The sequence below is a fragment of the Hesperophylax consimilis genome, chromosome 7 (genome assembly GCF_061612785.1).
Source record: "Hesperophylax consimilis isolate HC1 chromosome 7, BYU_Hcon_1.0, whole genome shotgun sequence".
Taxonomy (NCBI): domain Eukaryota; kingdom Metazoa; phylum Arthropoda; class Insecta; order Trichoptera; family Limnephilidae; genus Hesperophylax; species Hesperophylax consimilis.
Window position 1 is genome coordinate 30,860,154 of NC_142842.1, and position 26,006 is coordinate 30,886,159.

The window sequence follows — 26,006 nt, forward strand, 5'->3', positions numbered from 1 at the left end:
AAATCAGCAGCGAAAAGTGACTCCTGGAAGATCAGGAGGGAGAAGAAACCTCAAGGCACAACACACTACACTTTTTTTTTGCCAGAAAACAAAAAAGAATGGTACAAAATTATTTTTAGATAGAGCAAAACAAAACAACTGATGACAGCCAAATGTTATTGTTGCAATGAATGTTCCCACTTCTATACCACAAAAAGTATAATATAGGAAGTCCAGCACGCAAATTTTGATAAGTAGAAGGAACGATGTCCAATTCTCGTTTGTATAAGTGAGGAATTTTTTTTTGTAAAATTGGGGGAGTTGTTGAAACCACGGTTCTGATGGGATATCCCTTTGTACCAAGCCATATAATAGGTTGGTTTGTTGAAAACGTTTTACTACGACCTCATATTATCTTCTCTCTGTGACAGAGTTGAAGATTCTATAAAATGTGTTTAATTTGTACGAGGTTTAAATATGAGTATGAACAATATCGCCATATTACTGATACAAACCGAAACGTTTCTTGTATAATTGTTTATTAACTGTATATTTGTTTATTAAGTAAACATACATCATCTACATACATCTATTCTCTCTCCCTTCAGCTCTGTAAAAATCCCGAAATTGTGGTTTCTTAGGAATATTTAATTGGTAAGGTCAAGTTTTTATTAATCCTAAATATAAATAACTTTCCTTAAAATTAAATTTAAAATATCACGATCTTTCGCGATCGCTCGATTAATTCACTTCATCGATTATTGAAATACTACGGAGACGGCTATTTAGATTATGAAATTGCTTCGATTGTGAACAGAAGCCGATAACCTGCAGAAATGCACACTATAAATCAACTATCTTCATTTAACTTTCACCTGCAATATATAATCAATCGCAATTTTACTATAATGCTCGCATGTTGACAAATTGCCATAAATTTAATACCTTCGCACAACTATTTAGAAATAATTTGAGGACCCGCTTGGGTTATTAAATTTTGCAAACAAGGCGAAAACCCATTGACAGATCCCGAAAACAACAGTATCATTTAACAAGTAAAAATCTTTATCTGCTTTTGGTCAAGGTCAAATCGCCTGCAGGAGAATGGAGAAAAATCACATGAGGCAGATGATGAGCTCGGTTTTGAATATTCCAGATTAAACTAGATATTTGGACGCATTGATTTTATTTTAATTTTAATGTTGGTTTATTCGCTGTGATTTTAGGATTCAAGTCATATATTTTTAATTTTAATTATTTATTTGTAAGAAACAAACAGCTTTTACATAATAAACAATGATAGATATAAATATACAAGTTAACTGTAGTCATTTCCTATTGAAAAACCCGTACTTTTGTGGCAAGGAATCAGATATTTTATGACTAAAATCAAGGTTATATTCAAAAAGGAGATTATTTATTGATATTGTATAGTATCTGTTCAACTATTGACCTTTTAATTGGGGGCGAGCGCATCCTACTCTTTAGTTTGGTGCCTCATTGATTTATTCTTGAATTTTTGCAAAAATGGGCACTTAGTTAGATAGAGATCCCTATCAAGGAACGGATCTTTATAGTATAATATGTTTCAGGTGAATGACAGAAGAGTTTGTATGAGTGGATGTACGAATGTGAATAAAGCAAAGGACTGGTGCCAAAATAGAGTTGTGTGACGGTCCATTATCTATGCCTGCTACTTCTGGAAAACAGCGTAATGATAAGGTAGTATTTCATTGGCTGAATGTGATATTGAATTTCAAAAGTCTCAACTTAAGCCCAGTTGTTTTGCAGAAATTCAAAAATGACATTATCAACCAATGGCCATTTAGCACTATTTTGTTTTTGGCAGATCAAAGGTTAAATGCCGATTCTAAGTCCGTTTCAGCTTTCGAACAAATTGTGATCAGCAGAAGAGGACAACTATCACACTATTAAGCTTGTCAGTTTATTATTATTTTGATAGAAAGCTGAAATGCACCCAGAATTGGCATTTAACGGGGAGCTTTAAAATATAAAAATTTAAAAAATGGCGCTGAATGATCATTTGATCACAATGTTACATTTGAATTCCTGCCGTACAACTGGGCCTTAATCTTTAGGATGTTATGAGTGGACGATGTTAAAGCTGTATTTTCATCATTTGCTATTGTATACACAGTGATACATGAAACGTAGAGTTATCTATTTATGTGTGAAATGTATTAATTTTGTTAAATGGACATATAAACACAAACAATAGAAAATAAACATTTTTTTTTAATAAATAGATTTTTTATTAAAATATTACAATTAATATTGTTATCGTTGAAAACCAGAATCTTCTTTTACAGAAAGTGAAACATAATTGTTTTAAATTAAATATTTTTAGTTTTGTAGTTTTCTCTGCAAATTATGAAAACACTAGATTTAAAAATAAAAACATAAATTAATTATTTTCAAAAACTGTATCGAGTTATAAATTTATACATTGGTAATAATACTAGTTTCTCCAAATCTCATGGTTAAAAAATAAAATTGATTGAAAATCAATAAATTAAAAAATATATAATATGTATTTACAAAACAATTTTGAATAAAATATAACTAACATTGGCGTTAAAATTAAACAAATCAAATACAAAAAACTCATTAACAAACAAATTATTAATACAAGTTATAATGTGAATTTTCAATGTTACAATGTAATTTATTTATATTTCAAATGATAGGTACCTATCTATATTAATCTTCAAATTAATACTTTTGGTGAAAATATAAAGATATGTTTTTGATATGAATTTATTACATTTAATATTTAGTTTCATTGTCCGGAGCCATTAGGACTACGGCATCCCCAATTGTAGAAGTGGAAGGTCAATTATAAATTACCAAATTAATTCACTTAAATAAATTTGATTTTTATCGTATTATATTGCACCTATTTAGTTCGATATAACCATGCGACTACTTATAATAATACATTAAAAATAAACCTAAACAATTAAAGTCAATCTCTTTAATAATAATATTTTAAAATAATAAAAAAAATTATATGTACAAATTCACTAAATATGATAAAATTAAGTAACTAAAGGTTTGTAATAAAACTGCTTTTTCGATTGAAATTTCCACCATGGTTTCCAACATGTGTCAATACAATTTGATAAATTCATAGAAAAGTATTAGTCATCAGCATTTATAGGAAAATTATCACAAAGTGGTAGATGGATAAAATATCATGTTGCATAAAAATATAGGTATTCATTTACAGATGAGGGGGCTATCAAAATATAGGTATTCATTTACAGATGAGGGGGCTATTAAAATATAGGTATTCATTTACAGATGAGGGGGCTATCAAAATATAGGTATTCATTTACAGATGAGGGGGCTAACAAAATATAGGTATGTATTCATTTATAGACGAGGGGGCTATCACATTATTGAATAGGCTAAATGCTATTATGAACCACAAAATGTAATATAAGACATTGTCCTGCCACAGACCGCTTTCTATGTAGGGAAGTTAAAATTTGTGGTTGTATATATTCTGGGTGAGAAATCTGAATAAATAATCCAAACTATCCTATATTTTAAGCTGGAACCAACAATACACATTCACAAAATTTCACTGAAATCGGTTGAGCGGTTTCGGAGATTAGCCCAGTGACATATGATTTTTATATATTAAGATATTTCCAATCTCGACTAAATAAAATAGGTTTTCAAATTTAAAAATAATAAATCAATGGGCTTCCGGAAATCCTCAAAAACCCGCTGAATGACAGCACTGGTTAGATGCCAGAACAGGGGCCATATAATAAAATAAAGATTTATAAATTAATCAAATGGGTCCAGAAAGCTATAAAAGTGTTATTTTAATAAGGTGCACTGGTTAGAACAAATTATAATATAAAGTAATAACTTTGATAACAGCTTTCAGGTAATTTTTCACAAAAAGGACGCCGTACAAAATATCGAATTATTACATGGATTGATTTAAATGTAAAGTTTCTTGTGTAATTAAATTAGCCTTGTTATTGATTATTTATGTTCATAATTTAAGAGCTTTTTGTACTTGGGTGTTTTTTCTAGAGATTAATCAATTATTATTTGTTGCAAAATACATAATTTTATTAAGTGAAGTGTTCAATAAATTAAAAAATGCTGTTTTTTCTCCGCATTGTGAGGAAAAAACATTTCTTATAATTAATAAAATGCATTACTTATTAAAAACTATAAACTACTAAATACAGGCTTGATTGTGATTTGATAAAAACCACCTTTCTTCATAATGAATATTGATATACAATCAGATGACATTTTTCAAAGACTATTTCAAATACAATATACATATTATGATGAGCATAATTCACATTCATTAAACAAATATTATTCTCACTTAGGATAATAGTGATTGTTTTCAAAGTTTATTTACCGAGAGTAAAAGCTTACAATTTTATTTATTTTTTCTCCATAGCTGGCGGATCTCCTCCGAGAATGAGTTGAATTTCGTCTATACTTTTTCCCTTAGTTTCAGGGACGAAGAAGTACACAAGAGGAACACCGACCAACGAGATGCCGGCAAAGAACCAAAAGGCCCCGTCGTCTCCCATGCTAGTGCGCATGTCCGCAAAGACGGTGGTGATGATGAAGGCCATGACCCAATTTAGAGTCCCGGCTGTGGAACTGACAGTGGCCTTGATGGCCGGAGTGCACAGATCCCCGGACAACATCCAGGGGATGGGCCCATAGCCCAGAGAAAAGGCCACGATGAATATGCACAGAGACACGAGGGGAAGCCAGGATATGTCAGCCACGAGCTGGGGATTGGTGCCGTCCTTTTTAATATTAAAGAACACCCCGAGAGCGACACCGCAAATACCCATCATCCCTCCTGAAACTAAAAGGAGCACTTTCCTTCCTAATTTATCCACCACCACTGTGGAAAGGAGAGTGGCTACTACTTGGACGACACCGATAATAATTGAGGATATTTTACTAGAGATATCTGCCCCGGCAGACTCAAAAATTTCTTCCGTGTTAAACAGCACTGCGTTGATTCCGGAGAACTGCTGGAAGAACATCAAGCTGTAGCAAATAATGAGAGCCTTGACAGCAGGCTTGGTAGAAAACTTTTGTCTAAATGTCATCGATTCGCTCTGAGTGGTCCTCCATTTGGCTTCGATTGCATCACACTCGGTCTCAGCATCGTAATGGTCTCCTCTCAGTCTCTTCAAAGCAACCAAAGCATCATCATGTTTACCTTGAGAAATCAGGAAGTACGGGGTCTCAGGCATGAAGAAGAACACAACAGCAAAAATGATAGGAATAACCATACACAAAAGGTTGAATGTGAAGAGAGATACATAGCTGCCAACGGCGTAAGAGAAAAGGATTCCTACAGTGAGCATCAACTGGAAGAAGCTACCGAGAGTGCCTCTAATTGAATCCTCAGCGATTTCACTGGTATAAGTGGGAGCCGTGACGCAGAATGCACCCCCGGCGAGGCCGACAATGAATCGTCCGGCCATCAACATGGCCACATTGTCAGCGGTGACCAGAAGAATCCAACCAATCACAAAGGGTACGGTCAGACCCAGCATGGCCCATTTCCTTCCAATCTTGTCCATGATGATTCCGATGGGAATGCAGACGAATGCTCCGCCTAACGTGGCCAAGGATCCGATCCAGGAGGCTTGAGACTCCGATACAGTGAAATCATACTCGTTGTCCTTGAGACGGGGGATGGCAGGCGCAGACCAGCCCAGTACCGTTCCGGCTGCCACGGCTCCGAGGGTTGCTGAAATAGATAGTACAAACATTTTAGAAATTGGAAATTATTCTGAATGAGGAATGGGCATATGAGCATGTAAATCTTTATTAGCGTTAATCTCAAAACTATGTTTTTGGCCCCTGTGATCATAAACTCCCGATTTGCGTCATATATTCTTCTTACAATCCTTTCTTCGGTCATTCGCTCTACATGTACAAACCATCTTAGCATCCCTTTCTTAATCTTACGCATTACGCTTACATCGCCTTTGCATTCTTTGCGGATCTCCTCATTTTTCACACATACGCCTCAGGGATCTCATTTTTACAGCATTCATTTCATCCTTCCTCTGCCAGTTCCATGCCTCTCTGTCATACATCAGGGTAAGTACCAGCACTCTATTGTGGACTGCTAGGTTCGCTTCTTTGGAGATTTGTTTGTTAGCGCCAAGAGCATGCAGTCCTCTACTAATGGAGTTACCTGCATTTATCCTTCTTTCACTATTTCTATCAGCCTTCCCACATCTCGTAAACATACTTACCAAATACACAAACTCATTCAACTGCTCCAAGTATTTATCAACCACAACTACTAAATAAATATTTTTTTAAATTAGTGAATATGAAACTCTGTTTAAAAGATGCACCCCACAACACACTTACTGCTGTTAATATTTTGTATTTGCATTACCATTATTTTATGTGTTTATTTTATAAGTAATGGAATGAGTTTTCAAGTGAGACTGTGTAGGTTTAGAATGTACAGAATTTTCTCTATGATGTCAATACTCGCACTTGAATAATCTTTGCTCAGGTCGGTCATGTCTGACGATTCAAACTGACTGACTGAACCCTTTTTTAGAAATGACTTCCTTATTAAATAACAAATTTAAGCGGTGCCTCATATTTAAAATTGACCAATTAATAGAATATTAAGAAAGTAGTAATCACCTGCAAGAGCCGCTAGGTACTGCGGCAACTTCCTGGCCTTGTTGCTGACCAGCTGCTGCTGTGACACTCCTATTTGGGCCTCCATCGCACCAGAAGTCTCCGGCCTCTGCTAAAAGAAAAATCTAAATGAATACAACATTCAGAACCTTGGCCAATTCTGCTGTGTAATATTTTACATGTTTCATGTTGTCATTCTAGATATGCCAGTAACAATGTAAAAAATAAAAGTGGGACTGCTTCGTTGGGCAGTATCTAGCAAGGATGTAAAATATCAGACCAAAGGGAATTATTTATAATAATGCTATAATTCACAACGCACCACATCAAGTAACAGTAATACATAGTATGTACAAAATAATAATATTGTCAGTTAAGTCCAATACAGCGGAAGAATCATTTGTCAAAATGTTCACAAGTGACAAAAAACCTTGCAATTTCATTAGTAAAAAATCAACCCGCAAAAACAAAGTTGCTTTACTATAATACATCTATTTTCAAACGTTTTTTAAAACTTAATCTTCCTACCCTTGAACTGGATTCGACAACTCTACCGGCTCTAACTGAGCCAAATCCCGATTGGATAAGTCCGACATTTATTGCGTATATTAAGTGCTGTAATGTCATTGAATTTCAGAGAAATGCGTAAATATGTGCATATGTATGCGTGATTACCACCATGTTATCGACAGCAAGTTTCTATCTGCCGAATTTCAGCTCAATCAGATTTCGGGAAGTGGGTTAATTTCCATTTCCAAAATATGCATTTATTCACAAAATCAAATGTGAAATTCAAATAGATGTATTTAAAAAGATTAAAAAAAACACAAAATGCAATTTATTTTGTATTCCTGTCTTATATTTTTTTACTATTTTCAAAATTAGTTGTGGCACATATGCAATATTACCGTAGGATTATTTGTGGTGTATTCGCTGTATTGGATCTAGGGATATACGTAAAAAGAGTGAAGATGATTCATTCGCGGTATTGACTTTAATTGAGTGCAAGCAGTCTATAGTAGGTAATTCATTAGAGGTATTGACTTAAATCGAGTGCAACCAGTCTATAGTAGGTAATTCATTAGTGGTATTGACTTTAATCGAGTGCAAGGAGTCTATAGTAGGTAATTCATTAGCGGTATTGACTTTAATCGAGTGCAAGCAATCTATAGTAGATAATTATAAAATTTGAATCATAGCGACTTGTACCGTTCAAATAAAAGTGCAAAAAAAATACTTTTTTGAAATTATCGGCTCATATGCTATATTGAATTTACATAGGCGATATGTAATAAGCCTGCGGGACAAAAGAATCAAATATAATAATTATGAGTGAAAGATTAAGTTTTATTTTAATTTGAGTTTATCTGGGTCATTTGAAAAATTTTAAAGCTAGGGGTTATTTTTCACAAAAATGGCCATACGAATATACATTGTACACTTATTATTATTATTAGTTATTCTATAAGGGTTTGATACATAAATATTGAAACTGTAACATAACTTGTTCAGCAATTGGTATGAAATCTGATCACACATTTTGAAATTCAGAATTACAACAGAATGAAGTGAAAATTTTAAATCTAATTACACACTACACAAAAAATGACTACAACTATAATGGCTGACGGCGTAGAAGTCAGCACACATTAAAGAAATAAAATCTTTTTATTGTTTTCAAAGTCGTGATGTTTAAATAGTTTATTGTTTTTTCATGACAAGCAAAATTTTAAATAGCCATTATAAGAAATATTGACAGTAATTTTATGTTTTAATTTACCCATTGTGAAGAATCTCCATAACTTTGTGGAATGTATGGCAAAAGAGGTCTTCGTTCGTCATTTTCCATTGTTTCACTAAGCGATCCAGTAAGATAATGCAATAATCTTTGTGCGCTATCGGGACGAAGGATTATGGTATGAAAAAACGTTTTTCAAAGAGTTGGCGCTTCAATAATTCGACCAACAATGCCATAAAATAGGTAGATAATCAAACGACAATTATGACTGTTGAATGTAAACAAATAATGTCAAAGTGACACGTGACACATGACAGTTGCAACAAAATGAATAATATTGACATAAATATTACGCATAAATGAGTGTTGCTATTGTCCCGCTTGAGATCGTGCCTAAATTTTAGCAGTTCATAATAGTAAAAGTTTGTGTAATTTTTATCATGTTTTTAGTAGAACTAGATATAGTATAGATTTATAAAGAAGCACTAATTTTAGTTTGCGTAAATAAATACTGAACAATACAATGTATTTATATTTCCACCAATAGATGGCGCAATCAGCACAATAATTTTTTATGTTATTTTAGCGCGGGCAGGAAACAGATTTTTCTGATTAGTTGAATTTACACTATTGTGTCCACTAGAAATAAATGTAGGTATATAATTTATTCAGCGTTTGCTGCCAAAGTTGCCAGCATTGAATATCCGTCCTGTCCACTGATAAACCGACGGAGGTGTGCTATCGTGCTATTATGGGCGTGTCTGTTTGCCTGAAGTAAATTAATCAATAATCAAAATTCCTTCTTAGTGGATAATTAATTTCATTGTTTTGCAAGGAACCTAAGAGTATTCTAGGAGTCGAAAAGTTTTATCTAATTTATTAACGGCAGATTTATTTCAAGACGGTACAGACCACAGTTCTAGGGATTTTGTGTTCAGTGGTCCTTTCCTTGTGCTTCCATGATATGTATGGTATCGGAGCCTGAAGCCGAAGATTTTTCAACTGGAACGCGAATATAAGGCTGAATCCAAACAGAGTTTCACAAAGTAGTCCGGTTGAATTCGACCACTGATTATTATTAATGATTATGCAATATTGATGGCCTCCACGATATGCGACCAAACCAAAGATTTCAGAGTTTTAACTTTTTTTATTCAATTACCTAATACCTTTTAAGGAAGCTCTTAATGTCGTTGGTTCTCTGATCTAGCGCTGTTTTCATAAAAAATAATCCTAAGAGCAATGTATTAGAACTGTTAGGTGTTAGGTATTATCAGCGCCTTGACAATTCGGCGCCCGGATAGGACTGACCCAATTGTCCCCTTTGGATGTTCATCTTCCATCAAGAGTAACAGGCAAATCATTTTAAAGGAGACACCATAGAATGTATTTATCCACACGAAAGAACCGAAAGTTTCAAAAAAGTTTTTTGAACTAGTTAGGAACACACGCCCGTAATATGTAATGTCCTGGGTGCCTAGCGACGTTCATCAATTCCGTATAAATTTAAACTCGTGACTCAATTCGACAATGCTATTTTTATGTTTTATTTGTTTCATTCTTCAGCTTTCTAACAAAAACTAAATTTTTATTACGTAATTTTATTTTTATTCATAAATCACAGATTATTACACCACTACACAAGCAAGCATCTTTTTGAAATGATATACCTGTATGTAGCTTTGAAAATTTAATCCATCCGCCATTCCTCAAAAACTCTATAACTATTATTATTTCGTTAACTACATATTGCAAAAAGATGTCGAAAGATAGTGCTAAAACCTTGGCAAAGTTGGGTAGCTGGTAGTAACTGCTAATAAATATAAAAAATAACAATGTTTTGATTTATTTCAACGATTGTTACAAAAGGCGTAAAATCATTTTTTGCAACATCAGAACACTAGTAAAAATATATTTTTATAACTGGTGGAGGTTTTTACTGAAAGTTCGTTCATGGTAACTGCCTCCTGTACAGCGAATTGTTTTGTAACGAATACAAACTTCACTTGGTAACCCCAAAACCCCAAAACTTATATAAAACAAACTAGCAAGTTAAAAAAATCATAATGCTGTTTCAACACACAGATTTTCTGCTTAGATATTTAAAAAAAATAACTATGAAAACTAGCTGCTGGTTCATGTTGAGCCAACGCGTAGGCCCCATGCGCTGGCCCAACGTATAATTCTGCCAGTACCTACTTATAATACTGCCATTAATTAGCATTAATTAATTGGTCTTTACACGCGTTGGCCGCCAACGTTAATGTCGGTTTTTCGTATACACACTAAACGATCTTTGTGCCAACGTTGGCCCAATACCTTGGCCCAACGTGTACTAGAAACTTAATACAGGACCACTTGGTGTGTACTTGCAACGAAATTTCATCTGAAATTATAATATTTCTAAGTAGGTAGGTACTACGTAAATATTTTATGGCAAATTTAAAAAATTCAAATAAGGAATTATTTTAAAATTTATCCAAAGAAACGTCACCATATATCATATCAATGCCAATTTGTTTTTCAAACTTTCCTCAGTATGGAATTGATAAGCCCTAGACAGAACTATTCGAGAAAATTTTGAAGCCGCGGGGTAGCGGATGATGTATGAAGAATACCTGCTTCAATTTTTTAATGGCCTATCCCATTCCTTGTCTTATCAAATACCCCAAAAAACCATAAGCCGTTATATCTGCATTAACAACACAAAAATAAAATATTAATACATAGTTCACTATACTCTGCATACAAATCATTTCAAAAGTTTGTCATACAAAATGGCTGCCAGGCAATTTCCCCTCACCCTTTATTTGGTTTCAATGACGTTCACACAAAATTGCACTAATTCTCTGTCCGGGGCTTTTTAGGTTAACGTTCTTCAGGCAGGTAGTTACCATAATATTGATTATTCCGATATAACAACTCGTTGCAGAATCCACCCTCATGCGAAAAAAAGGTAGTATCCAACATCACCACCATCTTGAATCGGAAACGGAACACACAAACAAATTTAAAGACAGAGGAAATGACAAACGGTCGAGTTAAAACAGGACTTCGCCACGCTCAGTCAATCATAAAACAGCATCTCAAAATACAAACACTTCGAACAACAGATATAAAAAACGCTTCTCAAATGTATCGAAGGGTTAAGGTAGTTTTGAAATATCACCGGTCAACTTTTTTTGCGTTCTGTAATAATGCATTGCAGGTTGCAATTTTGGGAGCCAATGACCTCAGGGCCACGAGACTGCGGGACGGACCTCAAAATGCATTTTCTCACGTCTGTGCGCACTCCCATACTTGTGATACCAGGTACCTCTTGCACATGGGACATTGAACACTGGTGGATTTAAATGATATCAAAGTTTCAAAGGGTACGCACCCATATCTACAAATTAATTCATCCGTATGGATTAATTTATGGATTAAAAATCAACGATAAGAGCCATTTTGAATTTTTGATTATCTGTCCCCGTTAAACGCTGATTCACAGCCCGTTTCGTCTTTTGATCAAATTGTGGTCAGCTGTCTAGTATCACATTGATACGCTTGTCAGCCAATAACAATTTGATTATAAGGTGAAATAGATTTTTCTTTACGAATCGAAACTTGCTTGAAATGGCTTTTTTGTGACCAGATTTAAGCTATCTCTCCACCCTCTTTCCCATTTCCTTCCCTTCCTCACTTCCCTGAAACTCACAAGATACGCCTATTGGGGGTGCTATATTCCTACGGGCTCCGGGTAGTAGGAAGTGGGTAGTAGGAAATCTACCAAACCAAATAAACGACAAGCTCCCCTAACAATTTTTCATTAGCAATCTAGTGCACAGCTGTTGAACTCAAGACCGAGTAGTAGAAAACCCGCGCGAGAGCCCGTATGGCGTATTTCCAGACTATGCACCGGTTTCGGTGGGATCAATGAGGCTAATTCCTCGGAGCATCTTTCATTGAAATACCGTAGAATACAGTAGAACAAGGACAGCATTCTCACCCTCATCTAATGCCTGAGCTCTAGAGATCACAATCCCTTTATTAAGATGGACAAATCTATAAAAAAACCCTTTCTGTAGAGAGTCGAGGGGTATTTCAAGTATTTTGGGGCTCCCGACTGCCAAATGGCTTCCAAAACCAACTGTGGAGCGTATTTGCGATTCGCACAAGTCAGTGATTTTCAGCTGTCTTAAAATTATATCTCTTAGAAGGTATTTGTACTTGACTACTTGCCAAGTACTTACTCTCAGTAACGGCGACATGGTAACACCGTTTATTTAACTATCTTCATATCACGACACGCGTTAAAAGGGTGGAAATAGAGTAATAATCGATATTTTCCCTCAAATAAAAATAGTACTAAAAGTGACTTTGTCGGGAGGAAAAATAAGTTACATTGTCTTCATTAAATAAACTGTAGCTTGTCAGTTATCCGTTTTTATATTTGTATTTTCGTAATCGGTTTTGAGAAAAGCTAAACGGAAGTAAAATAGCAGCGTGTCCTTGGTATCAATGAAGAATAAAGAATCTTTATTTTGAATGTTGTGTTTTTTATTACCTCTAAAACACTTGCCATAATAAAAAAATTCAATTATTCAGCCGTAATGAAATAAAAAATTGTATTTTGGAAATGATGAGAACACTGCCGAAGTAGTTTTGTACGTAGATCGGTAATTATTGTAACGGAAGATTTTTCTTAAACCAAATTTATGGAAATTGGTTTAAAATATTGTGTGCATATAATTGGCACCTTAATAAACGAGAAATAGTATGCCAGTCAAACGTTAAACACTTCAGCCGCGCGGACGATATAATTAAATTAATGGTTCTCTCTTCGCCTTGCAGAGCTGTTAAAATTAATTCGGGTAAGTACCATCGCTGAAAATCAACGTAATGGCAACCCTAAAACCCGCAAGCACGCAATTTGAAATTCGAACTACCAAAAAAACAAACGTGATGGATTGCACCACGGGCGGAGCTGTCCCTGGGTTCCCGCCAAAAGAACCGGACCGAGAAGGAAATCTCGCCAACACGAGAGTAAATTCGAGAGAATTGCGCGCAGAGTGCTTTCACCCGACTTCTCTGCGAATCCAACCATGCATAGAAAACCTTATTACAATAATAATATGCAATTGATAGAAGGTTTTTAACTTGTTCAATAGAGGGAGCTATGTATAAATTTAATACAATATTATATTTTACATGAAGAGATGTCACCCATCCTAGGGGTCTACTTATCGACAATTAGTTTTACATTTGAAAGCTCTAATGTAACCTCACAAACGCGGCGTTTTTATTGATGTACATAATAATATAGTGCAACTGTAATGGCGGAACAAATTTATCTAATGCAATTATGTAGAACCCGTGAGTGATGTAGATTAATCTTATTGTATTAAATGTGAGAGGTTAGATCATACTACAGGGGCTCTCAGCGGAATGCCTTTAGATTGGTAAAAAAATTTACCCTTAATTTAAAAAAAAATTAAATGGATTTTTTAAAATATATTTAAAAAAATGGTTTGACTGAGGATTGAACCTTCCTCCCAGGAACTGACTCAAATGAGTAAACCGCGCTTTCACTTGAGCCAAATCCTAATTGGATGGTGCCGAGATTTATTTAGTTTATTAACTGCTGTATTTTTTATAATCCACTTTTACGTACGCGTTGTGTACGCGTTTGTGTGCGTGAATGCCACCAAAAGCTGATAGAAATCCGAGCCGAGATCGGATGTCGGGAATGGGCTAATTTCCACACTCAAGATTCCATTTCTTTACGTAATTTATATATTAATTATTTTAAGAAAATAAAATATATGTATTTTTAAAAAGTCGACCTTTTAAAAGACTTTTCTTTGCACCGGACGGAAAGATATTATGGCTAGTTTACAATGTAAAAGCCATTGCCAAGAGCAAGTGGTACAATAGTTACCATTCATTTAGGGAATATCTGAGGTTAGAGTTGGTGGCACCATGAGACTAGAAACCTAGTCTGACTAGGTTAGGGGTATTGTGTGGGTTAGGGTGGAAAAGATGAGGTCTTTTTAAGGGTGGTAGCGCGGAGAGAGGTGGAATATAAGGCTTGGAAAGTCCTGGCAGTTCAGATTTAAGTCAGATATGGTCGACGGTATGTCACCGCGAGTGAAAAATCCGGATTAATTCAGTAGGTAGGTACATTTGATTTATTTCCATGATGCGTAGTTCAAAATCCATAATTTGAATATCTCTCAACCGATCATAGAGACATAGGTACCTACATATAATCACTCTGTCATTGAAACTGTCAACATTTAAATGATTCAAAGTTATTGAAATAGATTTACCTACACAGTGTCCGAAAACTCGTAGTACAGGCGGAAAACTGGTGAATCAACATCACTACTTCATATCGCGACACTTGCCCACCCACACGCTTGGTTAAAAGTGTGGAATTAGAGTAATAATTTCCATTTTGACTCAAATAAAAAATATTGCTTAAAGCGTCTCACAAGCATGTCACTTATTCTTTTTTTTTTTTTTTGAATTATTTTTTTATTTTTAATAATATGTTTACATGGTATATAATTCATTTTACATCTTGGGTTTTTTTACTACTCTTCCATTGAAAGCATTTGCTTGTGTATGGAAGGGGAGTGTACATAAATGTTGTTGTTAGTTAGTACTTAAATAATTCATTATACTAAATGTATGTTTGCTGTAGTATTTTTTTTTGATAGTAGTGAAGGATAATATATTAATATAATAAATTTAAAAAAAGAAAGGAAGTTATGGAAAACTAAGGATATTTGTGAGATTAATTAAGTGACAGTAGTTTTTTTTTCAGAATATTTTTAAAGTGTCTCTTGACAGAGAGCAGTATTTGGGTTTTATCATTAATGCTTCTGATTTCTTCTGGTAGACGATTGAAAAAAGTTCTTCCCTGGTAAGTATAATGATGTTGTGCAAAAGACGTATTTAGTTTTGGGCATAGAAAAACATGTCTAAGTCGCGTTCTGTTTTCATTTAAAAATTGATATTTATCTTTTTCTTTTATAATTTGGATTAATGAGTTTTTAATATATAGGTCTTTAAATGTAGGTACTTGAAATTCTACAAACAGGCGTTCTGTTGGGTAGTCAAAGGATTTTTTGAATATAATTTTAATAATTGTTCTTTGTATAATTTCAATTGGAAGAAGGTTACATTTATACGCGGATCCCCAACTAATAATAGCGTATTGTAAAGTGGATTGAACTAAGGCATAGTAAATTAAATATAGATTTTTTATCGACAGAAAGTTTCTAATTCTTAAAAATATATATATCAATTTTCTAATTTTTTTTACTACTTGACATATTTGTTCCTTCCATTTCAGATTTTTATCAATAATTACTCCTAGATATTTAATTTCATTTGTTGTTTTTAGTACTGTACAGTTTGATTTGCAATAGTTTTGGCTGTGAATTTTAGTATTATTATGTATGACAATGTTAAAATTTTTAGGAGTATCATTTGTATGGATTGCAAATGGAATTAAAAATGTCTTTTCATTATTAAGTGACAGTAAATTAGTATCGAAAAAATTCTTGAGCGTGTTGATGTCTTCTGTGGCCTTTAATTCTACTTTTTCCCAAGTCTTATCACTTATTATTAATACTGTATCATCGGCGTATGACGTGATTTGACCATGTAAAGGTTGAAAAAAAATATCGTTTACATATATAGTAAATAGAATTGGTCCAAGCACTGTACCTTGGGGGATTCCAAAGCTTGTAATCTCTTGATCACTTTTAACACGATTGATTTTTACCACTTGAGGACGGTTTTTTAAGTAGTCGGTGATCCATTTAATCACGTTGCCTTTTATGCCGATAGTATTCAATTTTTTTAATAGCATCTCATGGGATATGCTATCGAATGCCTTTCTAAGGTCAATAAATATACCCGCACATTTTTTACCTTTATCTAATGATTCGTGAATGTATGAAGTTACGTTAGCAATAGCATCTTGTGTGCTGAGTGATTTTATAAAGCCAAACTGGTTTTTGTGTAATATTTTATTATTATCTAGAAAATTTACCAATTGTTTTTTTACTATTTTTTCAAAGATCTTTCCTATATTAGAAATTAGACATATTGGGCGATAGTTCGTTGCTTGATGTGGATCTCCAGATTTGTAAATAGGAGAGATTATTGTGGTTTTGTAGTTCATTGGAAAAATTCCATTTGTTAAACTTAAGTTTATTAAATGAGTGATAGGTTTTATTATGTGAGGTTTCATAGTTTTTAACATGTGTGTCGTAATAGAATCAAAACCGGGAGACGAACCTCCTTTCATATTTTCTATTATTTTCGAGATTTCATATTCTGTTGTTGTTTCAAACATTGAAAGTATATTACGTTTTTCGTTTTCATTCGTTTTTATATTTTTTTTATTTTCGTAATCGGTTTCGAGAAAAGCTAAACGGAAGTAATAAGCCGGGACTATGCTTGGATGCAATAAAAAAATAACAGCCGTTAATTAAATTAACTCTTACAGACTTTTAATAATAATTTCCATCTTCAGACTCGATTTACTCGTAGACGAAAGATCAACTAAAAGAAATTTCACTATAACATCTAATCCTACTGTGCTAATGTAATGTAGAATGTAGGTTTCCCACTTGTAATCATTGGGGTGTATACCTCAATGCTTGTACGATGAGATTCGACCATATCATTTAATTCACATTTCTTCTGAACGTGAAACCTCAAATGAACTTGTTGAAAAGAAAATCCGGTACCTACGCATATACCTCGCCTGGTTATTGCAACCGTTGACTTGAATTCCACAGCTGCCGTTATAATAAATTTCTCCTATCTATAAATGAAGTTACTTTCCTAGTTTTTATTAAATTTACTTTACTGGCCTTGATTCAACATACACGTAGAGAACAATCTTATCGATCGTGTCAAAGATGAAAAAATGCAGTATTTAAGATTTGGTAAACACTGAAAACACGAAGAAAAATGTTTATTGGGGATTAACGTATTTTTCCATTTGTTACACACTACCTATTGTTTTTAAATTATTAATGTCTGTTATTAATTCTATTTACTACCAAATTCATGAACAAATGTACACTCTGAACACTTAACATTTATTCTTAGTTATAGTTGCAAATTTTATATAAGATGTATTATTATTATAATTATTAAAATCCTGTTGAAACCGTGATGACAGGCCATTTCCTAATAAACTATGAGTTCAGTTTATAATGACGAAATTCAAAATATTAGGATTTTCTTTTTATTTGGACATCCTTGTAACATATTCGTGTTTTACTGATAGTTTATTAGGAAATCTGTCAACTAATTCATTAAAGGCCTGCAGTCCCGTTTTTAACAGAAATACGAATAATTTGACCAGATTTTTAATAAATTAGCAATATTTTAAATCAGTAAGTTTTCTCCGTACAGTGAACATTTGTTTTCTCAAATGAGTATTGCAGGTTCTGCACGCACACTTGTCGAGTACATCGTTCCAGGGAAATTGTTACATTTATTGCATTTGATATGTCACACATTACACATCACGGTTTTATTTAAATAATGCGACAAAGTGTTAAAGTGTTATGTTTGTTCAATTCGTTAGTAAAGAGTTCTGTCAACGATTATCCTTGTACTTAAATATGAATACTAAAGAGATGAAAATTCATATACTATACTATACTTTCATGCATTCGAGCGGCTATAGAGGTTGCAAATATGGAGTGAAAAAACCACAATGCTAATGTACAAAAACAAAATACCGTTTACTTACAGTTATGAGACGCAGTACGTACCTAATCCAAAATGAAGAAACTAAAGAACCAAGCCTTGAAACTAAAACCCCTTGGGCTTAGACAATATAATAATGTTAGTTAATATATCATGTTAGTGTTACATGTTAGTTAATATATCATGTTAGTTAATATATTATACATGTTAGTAATATATCATGTTAGTTAAAAAATATGCCGGATTAGAGATTTATTTCTTAAATATTCCAGCTTGACGTGTAATTTAAAATTCTTGAATATGGTAAACTTTTAAATGCAAAGAGAAAGATTGGTGTTCTCTATTTCTATAATTGTTTATATGATGAATGTCTGACCATAATAGAAAATAAGATAGAATGAGTTCCATAGGGACGTGTTTAAGTTGGTGATTGATATAGCACAACTTGACTCAACGTCATTTGACGTTTCGTGACAAATAGTATACAATTTCTTCTAGCACTACGTGACCCAAGTGGTTAAATATTTTAAACCTACGCTGGAAAATCAAACTGATTGCTCAGTTTTGTAAGATTTGTGTAAAATTCAAATATATTTACATAAAACAGCTGAACAAACATAGATATTTAAAAATAAAACTACAAAATTAAAATATGTATATAATGAATTCGAATATCCAATAAGCATGACAACATCGTAAAATTATTTTCAAGATTTTATTTTATTTATTCCATAATATTATAAATAAATAAAAAAGCTTATTTATAAACAAGTAAATTATGTGTAATTATTATTACATTATTTTTTTTTTGAATGGTGCTCAATCAACAAATTAGCATTAAACATAAATAAATGCCAGTTCATTCATTTTTCCAAAATAAGTAATCCTATTTTTTTCAATATTCATTAAATGATGAAAATTTAATTTGTGTTAATAAAATTATTGATCTAGGCATTATGTTCGACAGTAAACTCACCTTTGTATATCATATTAATAATATTATCAACAAGGCCCTAAAGACTCTTGGCTTTGTTTTGAGAGCTGCAAAAGATTTCAATAATTTAGGAACATTTATTATGTTTTATAAAACCCTTGTCAGATGCCAACTTGAGTATAACTCTACGTTATGGTCTCCATTTTTCAATATTCATTCAGATAACATTGAAAAGATTCAACGGAAGTTTCTAAGGTTTATAAATTATAAATTGCATATTCCTATACAAAACATAAATTACAATTACCTCTTGGATAAAATGTCTCTATTGAAACTTTCAGAAAGAATAATAAGCACAGATTTAATACTGTTACAAAGAATACTACATTTTAAAATTGACTGTCCCGAATTACTTCAATGTATCAATATCCATGTTCCCAAAAAATCATGCCGACATTTCTTACCTTTTTACTTCAATAACACCAAGACACTAGCTTACCAAAATTCTCTGATTCCGAGACTTCACAATCTCGGAAACAAATATTCTGATCTGGGTGATATATTTCATTTGAAAACTAATCAGTATAAATGTTGTATATTCTATCACTTTTATTCGTCTATACACAAATAGACCTATGTACCCATATAACTTCTCCGCTTCTACTATTTTGTTTTGTTGAATCTTTTAAATTCAATTATATGCGTGAGGCTTCATTTTTGATATTATGTTTACATTCTTCTTTATTGTATTAATTTTTAAGTGTTTACTTTGATACAAAATGCTTGTATTTTTTTTAAAGAAAAGCCCTCTAGGGTGTGTAATAAATAAATAAATAATTACACGTTACAGCTGTTTCGCCTTCTGAAGGCATTATCCAACTATGGTTATGTAAGGTCAGGTTAGGCCACTTACAGACGATATATTATTTCCCAATGGGTACTTATAATAAAAACAAATTGATTTTATTTTTATTACCTACGCCATTATTGATGTCCTAGTAAGATGTTGGAGATTAAACGAAAACTATATAAAAATTAAAGTTTGGTTAAAATTGGAAAAGGGTTCAAATTTTATGCTTGGTATTAAACTTTTGGAATTTAAAAATGAATGCTAGAAGATAAAAATGAATTAATTAAATAATAGTGAAAACGGCTAAAAGAGTAGGTATATAAATTACGAACTACGGGCTAGTTCTTGTGGGTATTAATCGTATTACTCGCAGAATTAGTATTATTATCAATATTAAGTTGATACAATATACATAGATAAAAATAATTCGTATTTCATTATAAAACACGCCTCCGAAGTACGTCATTTTTCTGAACACAATCATGACAATGGATCTTCGAGCGAGCGCTATCCATCTGTAAGAAATGTTATCAGAATCGCGCCTAGAGATTACGATACGAAAGCATTATTACATTTTTAATCATTTTTTCATAATATCGGGCGGATGTTTATTGAAGATGTTATATTATTTATTATTTAGAGTTTGTTCGCGAAAGCGTGCTTCTATATTATGCTAAAATCTAATGGACTGTGAAGTGCCATGATATTCTACATAATTTCCAAGATTTTCCAGAGTAAATATAATTGTTTGTTGATGTTTACCCATAACGGCAATAACTCATTCAGGAAGAATTTTTAAGTTTTGACATTTGAAAAGGTGAAAGCTTAACATTTAATAAAACTATTTAAAAATTAAAATAGTATAGTTCATAGATTACAAATAACGTTTCCTGGGTAACGTGTCCAAATCGAATATAAATTACCGCTGACAAACTGCTCTGGCAATGGAGAATAAAACGTACTAATTTCGGTTCTAGGGAAGTAATGTGAAAAATTGCGTAGTGCGTAACATCATTCAAGTTAAATGAACTTATAATTCAAAATTGGAACAACTTATTGTACTTTAACTAACTACTTTACCAGAGCTTAGGTACCAAATTAATTTAAGAAATAAAATTATTTACTCTAAATGTGTATTTCTTTTGTTCAAATGCTTGAAAGATGCTCAGGCAACTTAGTTGACTGAAGATTTTATTGAGACAATGCGCGTGGCTTCACTGAACTAGGTCCAGTGGACATACTTTAGCGGACTGTTCATACATATTCTTTGAATGTCTATCCTTTTCATAAGCTGTGCTTCATTTTTTTCGATTATTATAAATATTATTAGATTTATAATGTCATTGGATGTATATCGTATTTTTTCAAGTTTACTAACATCCTGATGCTAATATTTTTTAATAAATATTTTCAGCCTCACCAATCCTACAATTATAATATCCCGTGATTTATCACGCGCTAGTAAAAGTTAAAATGATCACCATGGAGAAAAGCCAAGTTAATAACTGAAGTCTCTCTGAAGTCAAAAAATATCTTTTAAATGAATGTTATGTTCTGCGAGGGTTAGCCATTTTTTCAAAAAATGATTTTTTATTAACAAAATAATAGGAGCAAACTTTAATACAATTTTTGTTTTAAAAAACATTTTATTACGTCCACCGCACGTTGAGAAACATAATGAAATGCATCTTCGCTTGAATCTTATAATTGGTAATAATTTATATAAGTGTGGAGGACCTTTAAGGAAAATCATTAATAGAATTGTCACTGTTGCGGTTTGGGATTACCCCTGCAGAAAACAGTAGATATTTTATTATTATTTTACAAGCTTGCTTACCTCCTATGCGCTTACAGTTTATAAATATCACTTAAATACAGAAAAAAAATGTTTTTCGCTCCAGTGAAAGACCACTGTTCAGAATCAAAGCGTTTTTTATCGCTCCATAAATTTTAATTTAATAGGAGAGGAGAACTTATATATATCAACTACTTAAAGTGAAGTTACAAAGTGATAATTTTGAAAACGAAGTTAAAAGTTTAAAGTGAGAGTTAAACAGTGAAGATTTATTATTTTTTAATGATAAACTTATGTTTATAAGACAAGGATTTTATGCATAGTATAAAGGATAACAAATAATTATAAGCAATAATTAGTCGCCTGAAATATTAATACAAATTTTAAAAAAGACTCGTACCTACATATTGAATTATTTGGCGGGTTTGGAATGATCTTACGTAGCTCAGTGGTTCAGAGCACCTGACCAGACATCAGAAGGTACGGGTTCAATTGCCGTTGGTGGCCTATTTTTACTCGGAGATATTGTTAATAATTATTTAGTGAAGATTTAAATTAAATGGTTACAGATCGAAGTTAAGTGAAAATTTAGACATGCTGGTTCAGTCTTGAAATGGTTTTTGCCGTGTTTGGTGACCAGTTATGAATAACAAGGTATTTAACCATCTATTTTCCCGCCCCAGTACATTCAGCCTCTCCAATAAACCCTTTTTGGGGAAGTCCTTATACTCTATTATCTTTGGGAAAGCCATATATCCTCTGGCCCCAGACGTTGATTTTTTTCTAGCAGAACACGCTTGGTTATGCATCACGACGTGCCCGTTTATGCACTTTTTTGTGGGGCACATATTCGACTACGTGCCAACTATGGTGTCTTCACCAATCTCCGGTTGCAGTATTATAATACGGTGCTGTAAAGTCGTAAATAAATTATTTTCCTCGATAAAAAAACCTAAAAATCAAAACCATAAACAAGACTGAACTTGATAATTTTCAATTACATTTTTGTTTTATTGAATGAATGAATGAATGAAATGGATGATGAATGATTGAATGATCTTAAACCCTCTTCTCGACATCCGATAGAGCTGAAACTCGGCAGATAGAGTTGTCGATGACAATGAATTCTATTAACTGTTAGTGGTAATCACGCGTACACATGTTTCTAGGAAATTGGATGACATTACAGCAGAGGATATACGAAATAAATGTCGGTCCTACCCTTCCTACCCAAATGGGGATTCGGCTCAGTTGTTAGCGCTGTTGCCTCCAGTTCCTGGGGAGGAATGTTCAATCCTCGCAACGCCATCCTCGCATTTCCATCCTGAGCTTTGAAATATTCTGTGATCAAGTTATTTACTTTACCGGTTCGTTTTATATTAAGTACTAAATTATAATATGAACTAAACTTGTCAATTTGACTGGCCTAAAACAGGATCCATTCCTAGTTGGCTAGTCAAAGTTTCCGCTTGTTTTATTGTATGATTTTTATGTGAAATAAATTTATTATTATTATTATTAAAAGTATCTTCATGAAATTGGCTCATCCTATCATTCGAGCATTTTTCTACAAACAGTAATATGAATAGTAAAATAATTGAGGTTAGGTTGGTTTCGGCTAACATAAAGTAAATAACTTGAAGTAAATATATACAGGGTGTATCGGCACGTACCCGACAAACTTTAACCAGCTATTCCTTAGCATATTTGGAGTAAAAATCTTATGTGCACTTCGCTGTTCGGTAACGTTTTTTTTAATAAAAAATTTACTATTCATATTTTCACCACATGTCACCACTGTTTTATCCTTTGTCAAAGTTTTAAAACCCATCTGGCAATATTTTATTCGAATTCCGTTGAATAATGTACGTGTGTACCTACATTGGCGCCCTTTTACAATCACAACGAAATGGCACGGCACCATTCGTCTAATTTTTAACTATTATTATTTAGTGTGTGCGAAAGAGCGAAGACGCTTTTCGACATACTTGCTTATAACAGCTGTTGAACACGAAAAGCAATGCCAATGACAGTGATGTAGTGTGGAAATTTTTAATTTTTTTGTTTTTAATTGAAAAAAAAATGCTACCGGACAGCAAAGTGCCTATAACATTTTTTACTCCAAATGTGCTAAGGAATAGCTGGTTAAAGTTTGTCGGGTACGTGCCGATACACCCTGTATATTATGTTAGATTTATTTAAACGTTTCGAATGATACAAATTTAGGTATATTTACCACAGATTCATGTGAGAACACAATATTATGTCCATCAATGTCAATAAATAATATGATTATCAGATAAAGTCGGCACAGCTATCAATTCAAAAATATTGTTCATAGAGTGAGAGCATTTCCCGGTAGTACCTACCTGCCGATATTATTATCAACCATAATATCAATCAATATGGCGATAATAATGCGATAAAATAGTTATTGTGTTACTTTATTATTGAATTTTCATTGGTCAAAATATCAGAAGTTTCATAATATGATTCCGGAAAATTTAAACATACCATAGACCCATATCGAAAACACAATCAGAAGTTCGTATTAGGTAAAACAAATAAACAATATATTTTCTTTGCGCGTAAATACGTCACATTTTAAATGTGGAACTGTTGCACCTACCTATAAGTTGTGTGTTTTGAAAATTATTAACATATTATTCGTTTTTGTTGTCTGGTGGTGTGCGTATTGTGAAACATTCCTAAGCAATTAGCTCAAATTAATTTGTTCTGAGTTCAAGCGTCAATTTAAAAATTAAGTAAGAATGGAGATTAATTAATATTGTTATGAAGGGAATCACTTGAAGTAAGTATGTAGGTGAATTGATATTGTTAAGAAGGGAATAACTTGAAGTAAGTATGTAGGTGAATTGATATTGTTAAGAAGAGAATACGTTAAAGTAAGTATGTAGGTGAATTGATATTGTTAAGAAGGGAATAACTTGAAGTAGGTATGTGGGTGAATTGATATTGTTAAGAAGGGAATAACTTGAAGTAAGTATGTTGGTGAATTGATATTGTTAAGAAGGGAATAACTTGAAGTAAGTATGTTGGTGAATTGATATTGTTAAGAAGGGAATAACTTGAAGTAAGTATGTAGGTGAATTGATATTGTTATGAAGGGAATCACTTGAAGTAAGTATGTTGGTGAATTGATATTGTTAAGAAAGGAATAACTTGAAGTAAGTATGAAGGTGAATTGATATTGATAAAAAGGAAAATATATTGTACCATGCGTAGTGGAAACTCCACGTGAATGAATTATAAACGAAATGTACAGCCATATTGAATGTTAACTGAATAAAAAATAATACCGATGGTGGATCCCTTTTAAAATATAGCTTTTCCCCATTATGTTGCATGTAACCAAAATAAAGATTACAATGGAACTCTCGGCAGTAGAACTTAATGAGCAATTATACCTTGTAATTTCTACTAGGGTTGTCAACCTTTAACCCTGGTTAAGATAATAAATGGCACAACCATAAACTAATTTAACACTTTCTAAGTTTGTTTCATTCGGCAAAACATTACAATGTCAATAAAACCGCAATATTATTGAAACATGTTCAGTCGCGTGACAAAATTATTTAGGTACTTACATGAAAATAAGTTATGGCTCTTTCCATTGACATAGAAAACATTAGATTGGAGTGTCAGGTTCTGACATAATAATGGTCCAGTTTGATGTCTGGTAAAAATTAGTATTATGGGATAATTATATCTGTATAAGTAATTATTTCTTTTTGAAAGAAAACAACATAATTCTTCCGTTTTACATGTCTTCAAATGGGGATTCCAATAATTTTGTTGAACTGCAACACTCTTTCAAATGAAACGAAAATTCTTAAATTGTCGTAGAGAAGATTTTTTACTGACTTGGTATATCTATATAAAATTCTAAATGATGCAATTCCACTACTTAATTCCACTACTTAATTCTAGAAGTGAGGATTTATTTTAGTTCAGAAATTCTGGGACTAACTACCGTATTGTTATATTTCAGAATACTTAGTGAAGGAAATAATTATACCGAGTCAGTGGACATCTTAAATTTATCACATAAGGCGATGCAATGCGAAATAATGCAAAATCATGAAAAATCATGTGCTTTTGGTTTGAAATGTTGATCGCTTTGTAATATATTATAAATGCCTCAATTAAATACTGCGGGTGGAACACACATATAAATAAAAGAGAATTTTTATAATCAAAAATGTATTTTATAAGAAAAATTATCAGGCTTAAAAAAATACTTAATTTGCAAAATCTC

At 32.7% G+C, this 26,006-nt stretch overlaps 1 protein-coding gene across 6 annotated transcripts in view; it reads right to left on the minus strand.

The window, feature by feature from the left end:
• Positions 1-4,098: 4,098 nt before the first annotated feature.
• LOC149422628 (facilitated trehalose transporter Tret1-like) overlaps positions 4,099-26,006 on the minus strand; it is a 99,798-nt gene continuing 77,890 nt past the window's right edge. For 2 of the 6 annotated variants that reach the window (XM_089633418.1, XM_089633420.1), the window contains exons 2-3: positions 6,685-6,793; positions 4,099-5,761 (exon numbers count right to left, since the gene is read on the minus strand). In XM_089633418.1, coding sequence (XP_089489544.1) covers positions 4,422-5,761; positions 6,685-6,793 — 1,449 coding nt within the window. In that variant the 3' untranslated portion in view covers positions 4,099-4,421. Of the gene's footprint in view, positions 5,762-6,684; positions 6,794-8,461; positions 8,819-26,006 lie in introns of those variants that run through there. The other 4 variants (XM_089633419.1, XM_089633421.1, XM_089633417.1 and 1 more) reach the window with 3 other exon arrangements.